The sequence below is a fragment of the Dryobates pubescens genome, chromosome 11 (assembly GCF_014839835.1).
Source record: "Dryobates pubescens isolate bDryPub1 chromosome 11, bDryPub1.pri, whole genome shotgun sequence".
Taxonomy (NCBI): Eukaryota; Metazoa; Chordata; class Aves; order Piciformes; family Picidae; genus Dryobates; species Dryobates pubescens.
In genome coordinates this window covers 14080474-14100434 of record NC_071622.1, presented here as the reverse complement: position 1 = coordinate 14100434, position 19961 = coordinate 14080474, and the positions used below count along the sequence as shown (strand labels likewise).

Genomic DNA, 19961 nt, shown 5'->3' with positions numbered 1-19961 from the left:
AACTACAGGCCATACTAGGCTTGAAAAATAAAATGGTTGAGCCTGGAAGCAGCTCAGTTTAGATCAGACATGAGGAAGAAATTCCTCCCCAGTGTGTGGTGAGGCACTGGAACAGGTTGCACAGAGAAGTTGTGGAGGCTCTAAGCCTTGAAGCGTTCCAAGCCAGGCCGGATGGGGCCTTGAGCAACCTGGTCTAGTAGAAGATGTCTCTGCTCATGGCAGGGGGTTGGAACTACACGATGTTTAAGGTCCCTTCCCTTCTGTGAACAGGCTGGGCTTGTGGCAGAGAACTACTCGCGGAACGTGCCCCAACCCCAGTTTCTCCTGCGCCTCTCTCCCCGCAGCCCACTCAACTCCTCAGGCTCCGGCCGCTTTTCCCGCCCGAGGCCACCGCTCCCTCAGGCCCGTGCCGCGGACCCCAGGCCGCCGCGGCGGCTGCGCGTAAGTAAGGACGGAACGAGGGGCGCGGCCGGACCTTCTTTCTCGGTGGATCGCCTCCGGCCTCCTCAGCGCCGCCTCCTGCCCGCCCCGCCGGAGGCGGAGGGTTACGGGACGCAGTGCGCAGGCGGTGTGGGGTTCTCCAGCTGCCGCGGCGGATCCGTTGGTACCTTGTCTTCGCTCTGCTCAGGCTCGTTCCTGCTGCCGCCTTCCTTTCTCAGCAGCGCCTCGCCTCGCTCTTCCTGCGCCCTTCACTCTCCCTTCCCGGCGGGCTGGGGCTGCGTCTCTTTGTCGGCTTCCCCCTCAGCCTGGAGACTTTCAATATGAACAATATCGTCTGCACTGAGAGGCACCAGGTACGGCGCGCGTGGGAGCCAACGGGATATCCCGGCCGGCGCAGACGCGCCTCGGCCGGCTATGAAGAGAAGGGTGGCGACGACCATGTGGCTGGGGGCGGCCAGGCCCTGCGCCACCTCGGTCCCGCCGCTCTTTGTTCCCCGCTCGGCGCTGGCTCGGGGGGTGGCGGCGCCTCGGGGTTGCTGTCGGGCAGGGCGGGCCCCGCCATGGCGGTAACCCCGCGGTAGCGTCCCGGCCCGTCGCACCGCGTCTTTGGCTGGGAGAACGGGAGACCTGCCGGCTCTGCAGCTTTTCATTGCTTATTTGAGCGGGGGGTTCCCAAACGCGCCACGTTGCGGTGCCCGTTGTGGCGAAGTTATGTACATGGCGTGGGTGGCCTGAGGTCGGTTCCCTCGCGGCTGCCGGGGCCGATTCCTGCCGCCCTGGCCCCTTCGTGGACAGCGGTGGCTGTGGGGCGTGTGCAGCAAAGCCGGTGTTCCCCACGCGGGTATTGTGCCAAGGTCAGGCGCTGCCTGCGCGCCTTCCCCAGCGCCACGCTGCAGGCGCCTAGTGGCACCTTTTGTAAAGGCTTTGTAGTAAGGGGTGGGGGGAAGAGAATGGCAGAAATCCTGGGCTCTGAGTGAAGAAAATAGACGTCTCATGTGCTGACAGCTGGTTGCCGATGCCGTGACCCTCTCTGCCACCTATAGCAGTCCTAGGAAATAGGAGATGTTGCAGTGAAGACAGCCGCCGTCAGTCCACATGAGTGCTTTTGCAGAAAGGTCAAAGGTAGGAATGACCAGAAGGGGTGTGAGGCAGAGGGGAAGGAGGAGTGCTGTATTTTCTGCTTGCATGCACAAATTCCCAGCATCTTTTTAGTTTTGTTTTTTTTTCAGACGTATTTTGAGGTAGACAATATCTCAGCATTGGCAACTTCGCTGTTCCTTCATCCATCGTTCCCAAAAGCATGAAAACTGCGTTGGTTATTATTTCATGCAGGGTGGAAAAATGTTGGTGATTTGAGAGGCAAGGCATTTGAGTTAGTGACTAAAGAGAAGCATGGCAAGGCTAAGTGGTGATAGACAAATGGAAATTCAGTATCATGTCACTCTCCTCCTTATTTGTGGTGGTTTGTGAAGGGGAGGACTTTTTTGTTTGCAGTGATGGGTGTGTAGACACCACATTAATTCTCTTCTGTCAGGGATCTCCGGAATAACAAACCAAGCAGGATGTGGTGCTTCAATGAGGAGATTCGTTTAATTTTAGAAAGTGGATTTTGTAGCCACAGGCCTAACGCCTGGAGCACAGGATGCAACAGACAAGGAATACTTTCCACTTAGGAAACAGTATTTTAGCTACTGTAAATAGGTCTCTTTTTGTTTTCCTCAGTTTGAGTTCTTAAGGAGGCAAGAAATTGCCAGAATGGGGGGGTGGGAGATCATGACAACAAGCACAAAGCCCTACCAGCTGGCTGGTTGTGTGACAAATGTTTGAAGAGCTCAGGAAAAAAACGAAAGAGCTCAGATTTCAAGACTGCATGTGCGGCAGAAGGTAGAAAAAGACCTGTAGATGAAGATTCTGAATACAATATAGAAAAGGAGAAGAGGAAATGTAGAATCAGTATGGAAAGGGGAGGTCATGACTCCCCTCTCCATTGCTAAAATCCAGTGAAACAGTGTTATTAGAAGCATTGGAGGTATTAAATAGGCAGCTGGTGTGCTGGAGCTGGGAACTGTAGCTGAAAGAGCAGCAACGTTGAAATATAAAACCTGCTTCTCATGCATTTTTTAGATCTACATATATAATGTGTGTTTGAAAGAGCTCTCCAGGCTTGCTTTCTGTAGAGGAGAGTCCAAGTATTACATGTGTTTGGACTACATGTAAAAGACTTTAGAAAATGTCCACAGTACTTTTTTCTTCCCCTTCAATTCTCAACTGGTGATAGCAAATTCTTTCTCCTCACTGTTTGTGGGGAACACAACCAAGGCTGAATTGTAGGGAAATAGAACTGTTTTGTTTTCAAGTCATAGTTATCAATGAGACTAAATACTGGAAAACAACTAAACAATGAATATGCAAAACAAAATCATAAACAATTCTCTGAGTCTTACTTAAGCCACTAGGGTAATGAAACTGAGCCTGTTTAGTGGTGTAAAGTATGTTGATATGTGTCTTAGTGATGGTTTGTCCAAATGCAGACTCGGGCACAGAAAGATTGTGTGGCTTTTTCATAAATGAATGCTAATTTAGGCAAGGAATGTTTTGAGGACATCTAGTTTTATCTTTTGCTACAAGTAAGGGACTAGGAGCAGTCATTGTTGTGACCTACATTTCTGTGAAAAGCCAGAAAACCCACAGCAGCTTGAAAAACACCAACTGTGGTGTTGAATTCCATTTTTGTTTTGCTGTACCAATAAGTGTCAATCGAATGTCCATCTATATATCAACAAGTATCTACTTTTACAGTGTCTCCCTCCAGTTAGTGTTTTATTTGTGAGTTGAAGAGGTGAAACCTTAATCTGGCAATGAGGTTTGTGCAAAATTGGCACAAAGCAAGGACCTTGTTCAAAGAAATACTGCACCTGGCAAGTGGACTATATTAAAAGGGAGGAAACATAAACACTACCTGTGGCATTAGGTCATGGGCAAGCTGAGTTTTGCCTCAGTCAGTGGTTCTGGGATCTGTTGTCTTGGTACTTCACCTGAGATAACAGCTCATACATCCTCTGGAAATGGCTCTGTGTGTTGTGGAGAGTCCTAGGGCATGGTAAAGGTGTTTAGATCTTGAGAAATTCAACCGTAATCTTGTGGCAGGTTTTTAAATGTTGAAGTGTTTTATGCAGTGAGCAGCTGCTTAACGTTTGGATGAAGAGATTCTGAATTTTAAACACGGCAAATTAAAGTGTATGAATTTTATTTCCTATTGAAAGCAAGCTTGCAGTCAGATTTGCATTTGCAAGGTACATATAAGAGGATAGTGCAGTGAAGGATACTTAGTGTTGTTACGTTGGTGAGTCTTCTTAAATGTGTCTTTAAAGATGGAAAGGTGAGTAAAAGGGAGGAGATCTCTCCTGCAAGTCAAGTTTATCCAGCGAATGTGTTGTGAGCCATGACGCTTTCATGGTCCAGTGGTGTATAAATGTAGCAAATGAAAACCTCACTCTGAGCATGTCAGTGTTTAGGAAACACCAGTATTAGAACACAGTTGTGTTTAAATGGAGCAGCTGGGAAGAATTTGTGTGCTGTCTTGGGTGCAGCTATATCACTGGGACATACCATGGGAATGCTTTGTGGCATCTGGCCACTGACTGTCTTAGCCCTGTGCAGTCTCACACCTGGTGTGATAGACTCATGATCAAAGGTACTGGCTCTCCACCAGTATATTGACCTTTCATAGTAAAGCTAGAATGGAAATCCAGAGTTTATGTACCACTTACCTTCTGCTTTGCTTCACTTGAAAAAGAAGTGCAGGCCTGCTCTAAAGAATAATTTTTTTCCAATGGACTGTGGTGCTCTCAGTCTGGAATCATAATTCTGTAGTTTTAGCATATTTAAGTGCATTTTGATGGACCATGAAAAGTAGACATTTCAGAGGCATCAGGTTTCATACTTCACCTGGCTGACAGTGATCTGTGAACATCACACAGTAAAAAAATGCAGTCTTGGAAAATGGCAAAAAAAGACTGCTGACAGTTCTTCATGTGGGGAGCTATGAGCAAGGAGGGGGGAGGTCATTACAAAGTTTAGATTCTTAATATACAAAAGAAATTAATTTGCAGTACTTGTGTGTAACCTGTAATGCAGAAAATGCAGTGTTATCTTCTGGTTTGATCCAGAATTATTTTGGATGTCTTTTACAGGTCTTCAAGGTTGTAAGCAAGTACATCAGGCAAAGTTAAAACACTGCACTTAAAAGTAAAGCTCTTCTACTTGAGTAAAACATGCCCAGAGATGTAAACTGAGTGAGGGTGATTCTGGAATTTACTTGAAATTTTTGGAGTAGTTGTCCTGTAACTCAGAATCTCCCCAGAGCCCCAGTACCGGCTGTTAACAATACCAATGAATATGGAAGAGGAACGTGTAATGTGATGCACAGGCAGACCAGTGTCCTGATTGAGCTGTCGTACCAACATACATTTAATTTGCTTTGGTGATCATGGACCTCTGCTCGGTGAGCAATAGAACTTCTTTGAGAGTCAAAAAGGTGGTTGCAAACCAGTCTGAGCAAAGTGGATAATCTTTCTGCTCAGAATCAAGCCCGTGGTGATCAGCTTGGTACAAGCCTTTGCACCAAAATGGTAACACTGTGCCAACCACCCAGTGCAGCTCCTGCCTTGTCCCCACCTTGACTGTCATTTTTAGATGCTTGTTGTAGTTTGCATTTGGCTGGGTGGGTCTGGCAAATTCCTGCAACAGAAATGGGAGGTTTGAAATTGGAAATTGATCAAGTCAGAGGTCTCTTGGTGGTGATTCTCTCATACATTCGTGGATAGACTTGGTGAAGCGTAATTTCTCAGTATCTTCTAGCTTTCTTTGCAAGTTAATTTATTGTGATACTTGTGCTGAAACAGTGCCTCTGCATCTCTGAACAGAATGCTTAGCTGAGGTCAAGCTTTGGGGAAAGTGTGGATATCATACTATTTTTGACAAGTGAAATGTTTTCATTGCTGAAACAATTACACCAATTGTACCAACAAGAGAGGAAATTATGGCTTCCAAATGCAGTTGTAGTCTCTGGGCTGCTATTCCTGTAGTATTGCTCTTTTCTGGGGTGCTGTGTTACAGACAGACACCACTGGTGCTCTGGAGCAGTTGTTTCCTCCTTAATATGTATGTTTGTGTCTATTCTAGTAGCCAAACCTAATGTTAATTCCTTCAGCATGGTTATCTCCTGGCTGAAACGTTCTGTCTTCAAGGCTGCAAGCTGTGAGTGATGGGAGCAGTTTTCTGGTAGAGCTGGTGTTCTGTGGGACATTGCCCCCTGCTGCTTTTTGAGAACCAGCCTCAGCTTGAGCTGCTGGTCAGCTGAAAGACCATGGGAGGTACAAGTCCAGCCAGAGCCAGGCAGTGGGTCCACAAGGCTCTCACCTCCAACATAGGGGACTTTTAATTCTTGACAAGGAGAAATGAGCTGGCACCTATTTTTAGGAAACCCAGTTTCCAATGTGGCATTTAATCTGCAGATACAAATATAGTTTTGGAACAGCAGTGGGGAACTCAAGTGGATAAAGTGATTGATGTTTTCCTGAGGTGGTATCAGGGTCATGGAAAGTTCCAGAGTGGGTGTTTGTTGCTTGTCCCCTCCTCATGGCTGCTCCTCCTACTGTGTTCTCCTCCCCAGTGAAGCCCATCATAAAGAGGCCACCTGCATGCAGAATCCCAGCAGAGCTCTGCAGTCTGCACAGCCAGTGCAGAACTTGACCAGACCTTCACAGATTGTTCCTGTGGGGTAGCAAAGAGCCTTTTACCACAGAAAGTTACCATCAAAATTGGGATTTCTGACTTTATCATCTGTTTGGCAGTACTGGAGACTGGAGACATGCCCAGTCGTTTCAGACGTGCCCTTAATCCATCTTCAGTCCATTTTAGGCATTCAGTAGAAGAAGGATATAAGTAGATGGGTACAGGAAAAGCAAAAGGTAGGAGGCATGTGTTATGGTGTGTGGTTTGAAATGCAGTTATTTTGTTGTGTTACTTAAGCGTTGTCTACTTGTGTAAGCAAGCAGTAATCTACATATGGAAAGTGCCAAGGTTAGGGTTGGTGAGGAACTGCCTAAAAATGGGATTCAGCTGTTTTAAATTTTCACCTAATTACCAATTTAGCCACTTCCTTGTCACTGTGGGTATAAAAATTGATGTGGTTGACCTCTCCATAGGCGCAAGAATGTTGGTGACAGTGTGGAATCTTTTGGGTTGTTTTTGTAAGGAAAAACTTTGGCTCAGGAACTTCTACATCAACATTAAAGTTTCACCTGAAAAAGAGAGTGGTGCTTTTTGTTGTCTTAACTTCTTAACTATTTCTTTATTGCAGGTTATGATGCATGATTATCACAGAAGAAATTCATGTCTATAGCTCTTAAGGACTTTATTACATCATCTTCAAGCCTGATAGTTTTGGAATCCATATTGCAGCCGCAAAACCCACGTCTGCCATTGCATTTCAACAAACATCTTCCCTGTCAGAAGACACTGCAACTGAAGTTAAAATTCTGTTTTAACACAGTGATACCATTGGACTAATTTCAGATCCCCCAGTTAAAAATTGACAGTGATATATTTGCCAGGTGAGTTGCTTCAGTTAGTTGCATGTACTGTAGTTAATACTCTGAAATTCTGCCACTTTAAAACCTTGCTGTCTTTTTTTTTAACTAAAACCCAGCAAACCGAACTATACACAAATGGACAGTAATCTCTGTAAGTAAGATTATTGTTGCCAGTTTAGGGGCAAATGCTTTCAGTAGTAAGTGAATTTTGAAATAGACAGATTAAAACTAGAATTGCTCTGTGTGGGGCTTGCTAGTACTGATTTTTTGATACACGCTTTTTGTGGTTTGGAGCTTTTCTTGCTCAGTCTGATGTTCAGCATTTTCCTAAGATGGAAATCTAAATTTTTGCTGGTAATAGTAGTAATATCCCATTTATTCTTTCCTCTCAACTTCCAGATATTATTTTATTTTTGCTTTTTAACTTACTATTTCGAACTAATTAGTTCACCTCAGGGTGAATATCTTAGTATTCTTAATTAGCTTCCTATTTAGAAAGTGGACCTCTCCTAAAAGTGCATAACTAAAACAAGTCATTAAAATATTTGAAATACCATTTAAAAAAAAAAAAAGTCAGTTTCCTACAGTTAGCTTTCCAGTCTTGGTCTAACTTTACCTGAGGTGGCATGTTTGTATGTGGGTGAGGTCTTCAGGGAAAGTTGTTTTAGCTTTGTGATGACTTGAAATAGATGGTGATGGTGGTGGCTCAGAATGTCTTTGATTCTGCTTGTTTTGTTGGTGTTAATGTTCTTTCATGACTTTGAGCTGCTCAAAAATATTTAATGAAGTCCTTACTCATAAAATCAAACAAAATTTGTGGAGCTGTTCTACTTTACCAGTTTTGGTTTCTCAGTTCCTGTTTTTCAGTGTAGCTGGATTGGGGTCTGTGCAAAAACCGAACGACAGATTGCATGCAGTGAGCAGAAACAAGTGATGAATCTAACAACCCCAATTCCCTTAAAATGAAGGGGAATGAAGCTTCTCATGTAACCCAGTGGTTTCCACCTTGCTCCTACAGAGCTAGAGCAGGGTCACCTTGTCATTGTGGAGCTGGTACCTGCTGAAGTGATGTGGAGAAGTTAAAAGCTGTGGCCTTAGTCTCTGAAAATCATGAATCCAGTCAATCCAACACGTACCCATCAGCAGTAGTACTTGCCTAGGTGCTTTTTTTGAGGTGGATTTTGTTTTAACTGCCTCATGAATGTTTGTTAGCAAACAGCATGTCAATAATGCTTCTGTACTAAAGAAAAGTGTTGTATTTCTAAACTCTGTATGTTCTGTTTTCAGCCAGACCAACACCAAAATGATTCCTAATGGGTATCTGATGTTCGAGGATGAAAACTTCATTGAGTCATCTGTTGCCAAACTAAATGCCTTACGTAAAAGCGGTCAGTTCTGCGATGTCCGTCTCCAGGTACCTTTTTTCTGTCCAAATGGGTTTTTTTCAGCTGATGCAAACTGGAGACACTATTGATTGGAAACAATTATTTGAACTGTGACATTAACTTGGTTAAAACATACCTCAGGAAAGTTCTCACCAGCATGTGGGTTTCTTACTTGTGTTTTCAACAAAGGTATGTGGCCATGAGATGTTGGCACACCGAGCCGTGTTAGCTTGCTGCAGCCCCTACCTGTTTGAAATCTTCAACAGTGATAGTGATTCTCATGGGATCTCTCACGTGAAATTTGATGATCTCAACCCAGAGGCTGTTGAAGTTCTGCTCAATTATGCCTATACTGCTCAGTAAGTTTGCACAAGAACTAGAGAAACTAGACTTCAATTAAAAAAAGAACCACCAACCACAACAAAATAATGAAAATACTCATCTTCCTCAATAGGTTAAAAGCTGATAAAGAATTGGTGAAGGATGTGTACTCTGCAGCAAAGAAGCTGAAGATGGAAAGAGTTAAGCAGGTACAGGTCTCAGCTCTTCCCCAAGTCCATTCTGCTTTCTCAGACTGACAGGATTATGCTTTTTCATGTGAATAATGCAGAAAATGGTGATTCTGTGGAGAGAATCTCCACTTGTGCTTCCACTTGTGTTATTTTGTGCTGAAGGGTTCTCTGAAGTTAAGGTTTATGTTTGTGCAAAATGGCTTCTGAACCACAGTGCTTCCTTCCCTTTGGGTTCATGGTAGCAGTGGTGTGCTTGGGTACATTGAGGGGCATTGTTAAACCTCTGCACTTGAACATGAGTTTGGCAGTGCTCGACTTCAGAAATACTTAGTCTTGCCCCACACAGGGACACCCTCGCCAAGGCAGTTGGAATTCTTATCTTCACTTGACTGCAGATAGGCTTTCAGTCGAGGGTGGACACGAGAAGTTTCAAAATGTGCAGGACTGTTTAATATCCACGTGTTCATACGGAAGGCAAAGTTTTGTGTACAGCCCTTGCACAGGGGAGGATGATCACAGTTGGTCACTAGTCTGCAGTTAGGAAACAGCTGTTGTTGTATGTTGGGTGGATCGTTTAGATGCATAAAAATCTTGTCTGCTTGTAAGCTCAGTGGCAGCCTTTTTACTTCCAAGGTCTGCGGTGACTATTTGCTCTCCAAGATGGACGTTCAGAGCTGCATCTCTTACCGGAACTTTGCAAGTTGTATGGGAGACTCGCGTTTGTTGAACAAGATCGATGGCTACATCCAGGAACACCTTTTGCAGATTTCAGAACAGGAAGAATTTCTCAAACTTCCACGGCTAAAGGTTAGCTTAAGTTCGTAGACTTCCTTCCGGTATGTTATTGCAACAAAACCAACCCACCAACCCAAGGAGTAGCTGCTATGGCTGCTTCTTGGGAGGAGGAAAACTTTTGTACTGACTTCTACCAACAGAGTGAAAATTCTGGGTCTGTGTAATGTTCTTGTGACTGAATATTATCTGTAGAGAATACATGTTCTCAAGCCTTTAAGAGCAAAAGATGTCTGCAGTTGTGCTTCAGTGTGCTTCCTAGTTTTAGTGGCATTGGCTGAAAGCTCCTCATATGTGCTAGTTTGTAGCTCTGAGGTAAAGTGAGAATAAAGGAAGAACTTTTTTACCTGTGAGGGTGCTGAAACCCTGCAGCAGACTGCCCAGAGAGATTGTGGAGTCTCCCTCTCTGGGGAGACTCCAAACCCAACCTGGATATTCTGATTCTGGGCATCCTGCTGTGGTTATCCCTGCTTTATCAGGGGGGCTAGACTGGATGACCTCTAGAGGTCTCTTTCAGCCCTCACCATTGCTGGGATTCTGTGTGATGCTCACTATATAAAGTACAGTATACTAGAAATATAAGTAGGTATTAGATAGTACCTCTAGAGTAAATCATCCTTTTCTCTAATTGAAGCTTGAAGTCATGCTGGAAGACAATGTTGGCCTGCCCAGCAATGGCAAATTGTACACAAAGGTAATCAACTGGGTCCAGCGCAGCATCTGGGAAAACGGAGACAGCCTGGAAGATCTCATGGAAGAGGTTAGTCTTTCAGAAAATGGGGTTCAATATCTATTTTATGTTATTTTTATGTAAAGGAAAAGTCATTATGAAGGCTGATCCCTTTTTAATTTTTTTTTTTTTTCACTTTTTTTAACTGTGACCCTAAAGAATTTAAATTTTGCTGTAGGTACCCCTAAGCTGAGAAACTGGGGGGGTGTTCAGGTGAGCTGAATGAACTGTTCAGTCTGGTCTTTGCTTTCCTTTTTTTTTTGCTCACGACGTGCTGTACAGTAACCTCACAGCGGCGTGTATCTCACTCTAGGTTTGGGGAGGTGGTACTGAAACTTGTTAGAGATTCTTGATGCTTTCCTTTGCAGGTTTTGCTTGTAAACACAAAGTAGGGAAAAGCTTCTAATGGTTGTTCCTCCCCATTGATTTATCTCCCCATAGGTTTATTAACAAAACTAGGATACCAAGGCTGAAGAACCAAGAAGAAACCTCAAGTGTATTGACACGTACAGAAGCAGCAGTCCTGCCCCAGTTCTCCTAAGAAAATCCGCTGTGGGCAGAGAACGATGATGATGATTTAATGGTGTTTACTTACTCCTTTACAGGATACATTGCTTTTGAAAGTTGTGTGTTATTAAATGGCTTTACTTATGAATGCTCATACTAGATGTAGCCTGGGCAATGTGTAATGCAAAAAAACTAGTGGGGAGTCTAAATTTTGAATTGGCTGGAGAAAATGGACTTTGCAAACACCCATGAACCGCCAGCATTTCCCAGGTTTGTTGTTGTGAGCACAACAGACTGCTGGAAACACTTGTACAGGCAAAGCCAGATGTTGATGCTGTCGTATGTTTTCAAGTGTGTATTTCCTCTGGGCAAAACTCCGCTTTAAAAGCTTTCAGCATGGTGAAGTTCAGATGCATTTTATTGAAACGGTCGCATCTGATACTGAACTGTGGACAACACTTTCCTCCAGAATCTAAATTTGTGTTGTCTTCTCTCATTCCCATGCCTTTCTCTTAGAGTCCACTGTTGGCTTCCCTTAACTTTTTCTAGTGGAGATAAATGTGTACCTTTCAAAGCAGAAAACTTGTTTGCGGGGATAACAAAAATGCTTGCATGAGATTGTGAATTTGTGTAACTCTGCAAATTAATGTGCCTCTTGCTTGTCTGATGTTTCTGTGCTGGAAAAAAAAACAGAACTCCTTGGAATGTGAAGATTTCTCTCAAGCTGAGAAAGTAAGGAACCTCCATCCTGTGTTTGAAGATTGCCCCCATGACATCTACTTCCTTTTAGTTTTGTCATTCCACTAGATTGAGATGAGCTGACGAGAAGTATGCTGGCGACTGCCTTTTGTAAGCTGCCTGTAGCTAAGGAGCAGTGGAGAAAGTAGCCACATGGGTATTCTGTTGTTGTTTTTGCAGGTTCAAACGCTGTACTACTCAGCTGATCACAAGCTGCTTGATGGAAATCTGCTAGATGGACAGGCTGAGGTGTATGGCAGTGATGATGACCACATTCAGTTTGTGCAGGTACAAATTGCAGACAGTCTCAGGTAACCCCAAGTAGACTGGTGCAGTTTACAGCACACTTAACCTCTTGTGTACTGTAGCAGACAAAGCAACAGTAGCTTTAATGGAGAAACACATAATGAGAAAGTCTTTCTTAATTCCTGGAGGCAATGATTTAGTCTCGTGGTTTTTCAGCAGACTGACTTTAAACCTTTGCAAAACAGTGCTATAGGTTTGACTTCAACAGAAATCAGGCTGTTGGAAGACAGAAGAGGTAGGAGAGCAGCCAGCTGTTGCTTTGCAGAGATACTAAAGAGACTGTAAAGCATCCTGGACCGCTTGGCTTGCAGCAGAGAATGTGCCTGTTGCTTTTTCGCACGGGCAAAGATTGCAGGCGTAAGCGCCAATCCTTCAGCTGCCAGCCTCCGTTTCCCTTGTTAAGCTGCACTTGCGGTGTGCAAGAGAGATTTTAAAAGCAGCTGTAGATAGCTTCTGGTCCAGAGACAGCTGATGCTTGGACTCTGGGGAGATCAGTCCTGTGCGTTTTGAGATTTTAATTTGATTTTTGTTTCTTTTTTAGTTTGAGTCAGATAAAGTAGTCCTCAACTCATGGAAAACACAGGGCTTAAACAATGGAGACTGGTTAAAAAATTAGGGGAAAAAAGGCTAAGAGCTGTCAGGTATCAGTTGCTTTATACAAATTAGGGTTGCTTAAATTCAATAAATTGGAAGGAAATATATTGTAATATTTTAACTCCTAACAGTGGAACATGTAGGTTTTAGCTAATGTAGAGCACTCTCCATGGATTTTAGGAGTGAAAAGAGAAGAAAGTTAAAAGACATCTAATTTCCCAGTGTCTGGTTTGTAGTAAGCCATTACAGACCTCACTGCCTCTGGATCATAGAATGAGACTGGTTTGGGTTGGAAGGGACCTTAAAGATCATCTCATTCCAACCCCCATGCCAGCTTTCCTGCAAGGCCAGCTTTCTCACGGCCCCATCCAACCTGCCTTTGAATGTGTAACTATTCTTTGTAATACTTAGAAGCTGAGAGGTGAATGTTCCCAAAATTCCCTTTCAGAAATAAGAGCAAGAGTTCTCAACTTTGTTTTTATTTAAATCCTTTCTGATCGTAAGAATTGTTAACTTCAGAGATTCAAAATGGCTGAGAGAGGTAACACCAGAAAACCCACACCTGACAGGCCAGGAAAAATTGTAACTTGCAAGGTTTTGATTTACAAAAGTTTGTAATTGGAATGGTAAGAGAATAAGCTCTGAGTTAAGTGGAGAGTCATAAATAACTGCAATAGTAGCCAGAAATGACTTGCTTTTCATGGTGAGCTGAGTATAGCAATCCATGCCGCCTGTGTGAGGTTATCTGGAAGTGAGGTGATGTATTTCAGAAGCCTTATGACAGTTTCCATGGAGCTCAGACCTCAGGGAACTGTGCAAGCATCACAAACTTGGTACTGTGGTCACAAACTGCTGCTAACCAGGGCAGACAGAAGGGTAGCTTTGTGTGCTTGGTTCAGAAATTGTGCAGTGTCATCTGAAATGTGACATTCCGGGGTTTGCTGAATTGAGCAAAATAATGAAGCTGCAGTATAAATTTAATTGAAGAAGAAAAGAAAGCAGAAATCTCCTGTTGGTGGGGAGTAGTGAGGGAGTAAAATCCAAGAACCAGCTAATCTGAGCACAGAGAGGAACTGAGGCGAAATTAATTTGTCTTCAGCAGGGGAATGAAGAGAATTGTTAATTCATTTCCAAACGGCGTTCCATAATTAACTTGAGTTCCAGAAGCAGAGCTTGTGAGCCAGGCTCCCAGAGTGCAGATCAGTTCTTGCCCAATGGATGTGGGGTCTCTCTTGCACTGGGGAGTCCCACTGGTAGTGCCTGCTCCCCTCAAGGGGTTTGATATGATTTATGGTCAGACCCCAGCAGTGTACAGGTGCAGTCATAGGATGACATGAGTGCCAGGATCAGAGGTAGGGTGGGTTTGGATGTTGCTGAGCAGGCAAGGTGTTCTGTTGAGTATGTAGGTGTGTTAGAAATGGTGCTCTGCAGAGGTGGTAGACAGTGTTTTCCTGCATAGTCGTGTGTTAGCTCAGAGAATCAGTGATAGAAGGAGGTGTAGTCTCTAGCTGCCTTTTGATTTTGCAGAAGAAGCCACCACGTGAGAATGATCACAGGCAGATCAGTAGCAGCTCCTCTGGAAGCCTTTCTCCAAATGCTACTGCTCAGAGTCCTAAACATGACTGGAAAATCATTGCTTCAGAGAAGACATCAAGTGAGTAACTGGGGCAGGCTTCACCTGAAAGCCACATCTAGTATTGTGTGCTTCCTACCTCCCACTCCCTGGAGATTTCCTTCAGTATCTGTAAGGAATGTAGAGATACTGCTTCTTGCTGCTGGTGCTGGTCAAGTAATTGACTCAGTAATTTGTGGGATGTTTCTAATGTAACTGAGGCCAAACTGGGATTACTTACATCTCAATTCCTTATTGACAGGGCCACCCGAAATCCCATGGTCTATATAATTTACCCAGATTCCTAAGGAGATAGACAGTCTCTGATTAATTAACAGAACTAACCGTATGTGTGCCAGGAGATCTCCTCCCAGGATGTCTTCAGACGGCTGGTTTACATCCTTGGAGCACTGTATCAATATCTAGGCCTCATCTTTTTCAGTAAAATAAACTGGAACCAGTAATGAGACAAAAAAACTTTTCAGACTTCTAAGGGGAGGAGCATAACCAGTTGGCATTCACAGAAATTCACCTCAAATTTTGTTACATTGGTGGTCTCCCCTTTTCTCCCCATGACAGGTAACACCTACCTGTGTCTGGCTGTTCTGGATGGTGTGCTGTGCGTGATATTCCTGCATGGCCGCAACAGCCCCCAGAGCTCTCCCACGAGCACACCACGGCTGCTGAAGAGCCTGAGCTTTGAGCTCCAACCAGACGACATCATCGAGAAGCCCATGTCTCCCATGCAGTACGCTCGCTCCGGGCTCGGCACTGCTGAGCTCAATGGCAAGCTCATCGCTGCAGGTAAAGGAAATGGTAGCAGTTTTGAAACAATCACTTGGGTGGGGTGGAGGGGACAGTGGCTTCTCAACCTTCCGTATAGGGTTAGAGCTGGTGAGAGCAGCCCTGCAGAGAAGGACTTAAGGGTGCTGGTGGGTGAAAAGCTGGGCATGAGCTGGCACCATGAGCTCACAGCCCAAACCCAGCCATGTCCTGGGCTGATCCCTAGCAGTGTGGGCAGCAGGTGGAGGAAGTAAATTCTGCCCCTCTGCTCTGCTGAGAACCCCACCTGCAGTGCTGGGGCAGCTCTGGAGTCCTCAGCACAGGAGAGACATGGACCTGTTGGAGCGCAGGGCCAGAGGAGCCACATCAATGATGCAAGGGCTGTGAGGCCTGGCTGAGGGAGGTGGGATTGTTCAGCCTGGAGAAGAGAAGGCTCCAGAAAGACCTTCTGGTGATCTTTCAGTGTCTAAAGGAGCTGATTAGAAAGCTGGGGACAGACTTTTGAGCAATGCCTGTTGTGACAAGACAAGGGGCAATGGGTTTAAGCCGTAAGAAAGATATTTACACTAGATACAAGGTATGGATTGTTTATGCTGAGGGTGGTGAGACACTGGCCCAGGCTGCCCAGAGAGGTGGAAGATCCCCCATCCCTGGAACCATTCCAGGTCAGGTTGTCTGGGGCTCTGAGCAATCTGCTCTAGTTGCAGATGACTGCAGGGCACTTGAACTAGATGGCCTTTCGGGGTCCCTTCCAACCCCAACCAGTCTGTGATCCAGTAACATCAAAGTAATTGGTCTTTGGAGATGTCACCTCATCTGAGCTTTTGCTTTTAGGTGGCTACAACAGAGAGGAGTGTTTGCGCACAGTGGAGTGCTATGACCCGCAGAAGGACACCTGGACCTTCCTTGCACCAATGAGAACACCAAGAGCTCGGTTCCAGATGGCAGTTTTGATGGTGGGTGGTGGGTGGGGAGCACAAAGTGTGACATCATGTAGAGATAGGTGGGAGAGGCGGGGCAAACTTCACAGAGGGGTAATTGAAGTTGTGTGACTCTAGTTAGCTACGTAATGATTTGAGTTGTTGTGTGCTTAGATGTGAGGCAGGCATTTCTTGGTTCTCTGCAGGGGCAGCTGTATGTGGTGGGTGGGTCAAATGGCCACTCAGATGACCTGAGCTGTGGAGAGATGTATGAGCCGGAGATAGACGACTGGACTCCTGTTCCGGAGCTGAGGACCAACCGCTGCAATGCAGGTACCACAGCTGCAGCCAAGCAGCTCTCTGGGGGGTCCTACACTTAACTCAGCTGCTCGCTGCTCACTTGCTGTCCTTCCCTGCACCAACAGGAGTCTGTGCCCTGAACGGGAAGCTGTACATTGTTGGTGGCTCAGATCCTTATGGCCAGAAGGGACTGAAGAACTGTGATGTGTTTGATCCTGTAACAAAGTCCTGGACGAGTTGTGCCCCCCTCAATATCCGTAAGTGCTCTGCAGGTTGGGAGAGGGTGAAAAGGGTGACTGCACAACTGGTGTGAAACCTGCAAACAAAAACCCAGTTTAGTTGTGGCCAAGAGGGCCAATGCTATCCTGGCATGCATCAAGAAGAGTGTCCAGCAGGTATAGCAGGTTCCTCCTCCCCTTCTACTCTGCGCTGGTGAGACCTCACCTGGAATACTGTGTCCAGTTTTGGGCTCCCCAGTTCAAGAGAGATGGGAATCTACTGGAGATAGTCCAATGGAGAGCTATGAGGATGATGAAGGGACTTGAACATCTCTCCCATGAATAAAGACTGAGAGAGCTGGGGCTGTTTAGTCTGGAGACAAGGCTCAGAGGGGATCTTATCAATGTCTATAAATATCTGAGGGATGGGTGTCAAGAAGAAGGTGCCAGGCTCTTTTTGGTGGTGCCCAATAATGGGACAAAGAACAACAGGTACAAGCTGGAACACAGGAAGTTCTACCTCAACATGAGGAGAAACTTCTTTACTGTGAGGGTGCTGGAGCCCTGGACGAGGCTGCCCAGAGACATTGTGGAATCTCCTCTGGTGACAATTCAAAACCTGCCTGGATGCATTCCTGTGTGACCTGCCCTAGGTGATCCTGATTTGTGGGGTGGGTGGCCTCGATCTCTGGAGGTCCTTTCCAACCCCCAACATTCCATGATTCTATGCCAGCTGCTGTAGATTGCACTCCTTCATGGGTACTGTCTGGGCTGTAACCTCTGGTGTCTGATGGCAGGGAGACACCAGTCTGCAGTGTGTGAGCTGGGGGGGTACCTCTACATCATTGGAGGAGCAGAATCCTGGAATTGCTTGAGCAGTGTGGAGCGCTACAACCCAGAGAACAACACCTGGACCCTGATGGCACCTATGAACGTGGCTCGTCGAGGAGCTGGGGTGGCAGTTCGTGACGGTAGGCTGCCCACTGTGGGATCTTTCTGGTTAAGGGACCTAAAGCAGGTCTGTAGCTTCAGGCCTTGAATAAGGCAAAGGTTTCTGACAAACTCTTCAGTTCCTTCATTTTGGTTTGGTTTGCTTCCCCATTACAGGGCTGTAACACACACTGCTGGTGCTCAGCACTTTTCCTTGCCCTGTGGGGACAGGCTCCAGGAGTTGGGGTTGTTCAGCCTGGAGAAGAGAGAGCTCCAGGGAAGGCTGAAGGAAGCTTACAAGAAGGCTGGGGAGGGTCTTCTTACAAGGCTTGTAGTGACAGGACAAGGGGCAATGGCTTTGAGATGGAAGAGCGGGGATTTAGATTGGTGAGGAGGAAGAAATTCTTCACGATGAGGGTGGTGAGACACTGGAACAGGTTGCCCAGGGAAGTCATGGATGCCACTTCCGTGGAAGTATTCAGGGCCAGGTTCAATGAGCAAGCTGGTCTCGTGGAAGGTGTCCCTGCCCCTGACACAGGGCTTGGAACTAGATGGTCTGCAGGGTCTCTTCCAACTCAAACCATTCTGATTCTTGTTTCCTTTTGATAGGAAAACTCTTTGTGGGTGGTGGCTTCGATGGCTCCCACGCAGTGAGCTGTGTGGAGATGTATGACCCTGCTCGCAACGAGTGGAAGATGATGGGAGGCATGACCACCCCCAGGAGCAACGCTGGCATCACCACGGTGGCAAACACTATTTATGCTGTTGGGGGCTTCGATGGCAATGAATTCCTGAACACAGTTGAAGTCTACAATCCAGAGTCCAATGAGTGGAGCCCCTACACAAAAATTCTCAAGTTCTAAGTGAATTAAATTGCCCTTTCAAACTAACAGGCTTAGTGATGTAATTGTGTTTTCAGTAGAGGTACAGATGTGAATAGGGGTGGGGAGAGGGCAGACAGGTTGCCAACAGCAACACAGAGCTTTTGCATATTGCATATTAATGTGCTGTACATATTTGTTTTGGAGGGAATACCGAGATGAAGGGGGGCTGTGTATTTTAGGACTTTGTGTTGGGGGGGTGGGGTGTTTTCTTTTTGTAAAAAGATTGTTTTGAAGAGAATGCAGGAGACACTAGACTAGGCATATCGGTTCTGGAGATTCCCCCAGGGCTTCTTTGGGCACTTGGCACGTGGGCTTCTCCTGGAGGGTGTGCTGTTGGGGCAAGAAGCATCAGGGTGATGTGGGCTAGGTTTTTCATCAGGCCTTGTTTTCCTTGGGTAACTGGAACAATCTAACAAGAAGCCTTATTTAAATAGAGAAAATGGCTATTTTTTTTTATTAAAAAAGCTGACATGCCTGCCAATACCTTATCTTTTATGATTGCCTTTTTATAACAGTTTTTATATACTCAGCAGAGTATTTTATCTGTCGAAAGCAGTAGGCAGCTGCTTATGGAAGCAAAGAGTCAACTTTGGAGTTCATAGAGACTGAGTGGACAACTGCTTGACCACTGTAGGTGAGCTTCTGGACTTTGGCCTCTGGTACAGTGTAGTCCCTTAGCAAGTGACAGCTGTGCTAGCACTGAATGGAGTTCTGAACACAACCTAGCTGTGACTTTGCAGGCTGGGAGAAGGATTTTTTGGCTCCAAAGCTCTTGAGGAAGATGAAGAGGGTGCTTTCTGTACAGCAGTTTTGTTACTTGGGGTGAGCTAACCTTTGTAAAACACAGACTTCAGTGTGGGGCTTTTCTCATGGTTTTTAAACTCTTTGCCAGCTGGCAGTGGAAGTGTATTCATTTGACTAGTAATGTCTTCACCTTATTTTTCTAATACAAGCAGCTGGAAGTGTGGTAGAACACAAGTAACTCGATCTCGTCTGTGCTCATAGTTATGTGTTTTAGTTCACTTGCTCTATTCCTGCAGATAAGATGTTGGTTAGGATGCTGTGGTGTCTAATGTGTAGTGCTGCACATCTAACTACTTGTGCCAAACCCAGCACTGACTGCTTATTGCTGATGCAAACACATTAAAGGTACCTTGTGGGAAATCCTTGCACCACAGGATTGCTGTGATGTCTCCTTGTGTCCTTTTCTTTAAAAGACTCTTTGCAAACATTTTGGGGAGGTCAAAGCAGATACTTCAAATGGATGTAGAATCATAGAATGACTTTGGTTGGAAAAGACCCTTTAAGGTCATTGAGTCCAACCATTCCCTGAGTCTGGTGCTAACCTCTGTCCCTCAGCACCACCTCTGTGCCTCTCAAACACCTGCAGGGATGGGGATTCAACCACCTCCTGGGAAGCCACTTCCAATGTTTGAGAACCAAGCTGCCCAGGCAGGCAAAGTAGGGTCTTTAATTGTATCCCACACCTTGAGTTGAAACACGAGGAGGTGAAGGGCCATGTCCGTTTCCCACCTCCCAGTGGAGGTAAAGGTCTGGGAGCACGCAGACAGCAGATGGCTTCCTGCAGCACTGCTGCTGATGTCTGGGGAAGATTTGCCTGCTTCAGGCTCCTCTCTGGATCAGTTCACTGAGAGCTCTCTGCAAATTGAAGTGGAGTCAGATGAGAAGGGGACCCAGTGAACTTTGAGTTAT

The 19961-nt window shown here is 45.5% G+C and overlaps 1 protein-coding gene across 3 annotated transcripts; it reads left to right on the top strand.

Annotated features, from left to right (window-relative positions):
- The first annotated feature begins 543 nt into the window (after nucleotides 1-543).
- IVNS1ABP (influenza virus NS1A binding protein) lies at nucleotides 544-19437 on the top strand. 3 transcript variants are annotated; one of them, XM_009902650.2, is made up of 15 exons: nucleotides 544-794; nucleotides 6806-7058; nucleotides 8329-8451; nucleotides 8612-8781; nucleotides 8877-8952; nucleotides 9568-9741; nucleotides 10361-10486; nucleotides 11882-11989; nucleotides 14129-14255; nucleotides 14793-15017; nucleotides 15831-15952; nucleotides 16123-16249; nucleotides 16342-16473; nucleotides 17232-17405; nucleotides 17974-19437. In XM_009902650.2, exons 3-15 carry the CDS (start codon nucleotides 8341-8343, stop codon nucleotides 18225-18227), a joined length of 1926 nt encoding a protein of 641 aa, XP_009900952.1. In that variant the 5' UTR covers nucleotides 544-794; nucleotides 6806-7058; nucleotides 8329-8340; the 3' UTR covers nucleotides 18228-19437. The 3 variants fall into 3 exon arrangements, with proteins under 3 accessions (XP_009900952.1, XP_054020986.1, XP_054020987.1); XM_054165011.1 differs by having other exon boundaries at nucleotides 8325-8451; XM_054165012.1 differs by lacking the exon at nucleotides 544-794 and adding an exon at nucleotides 6168-6413 and having other exon boundaries at nucleotides 8325-8451.
- Nucleotides 19438-19961: the final 524 nt, after the last annotated feature.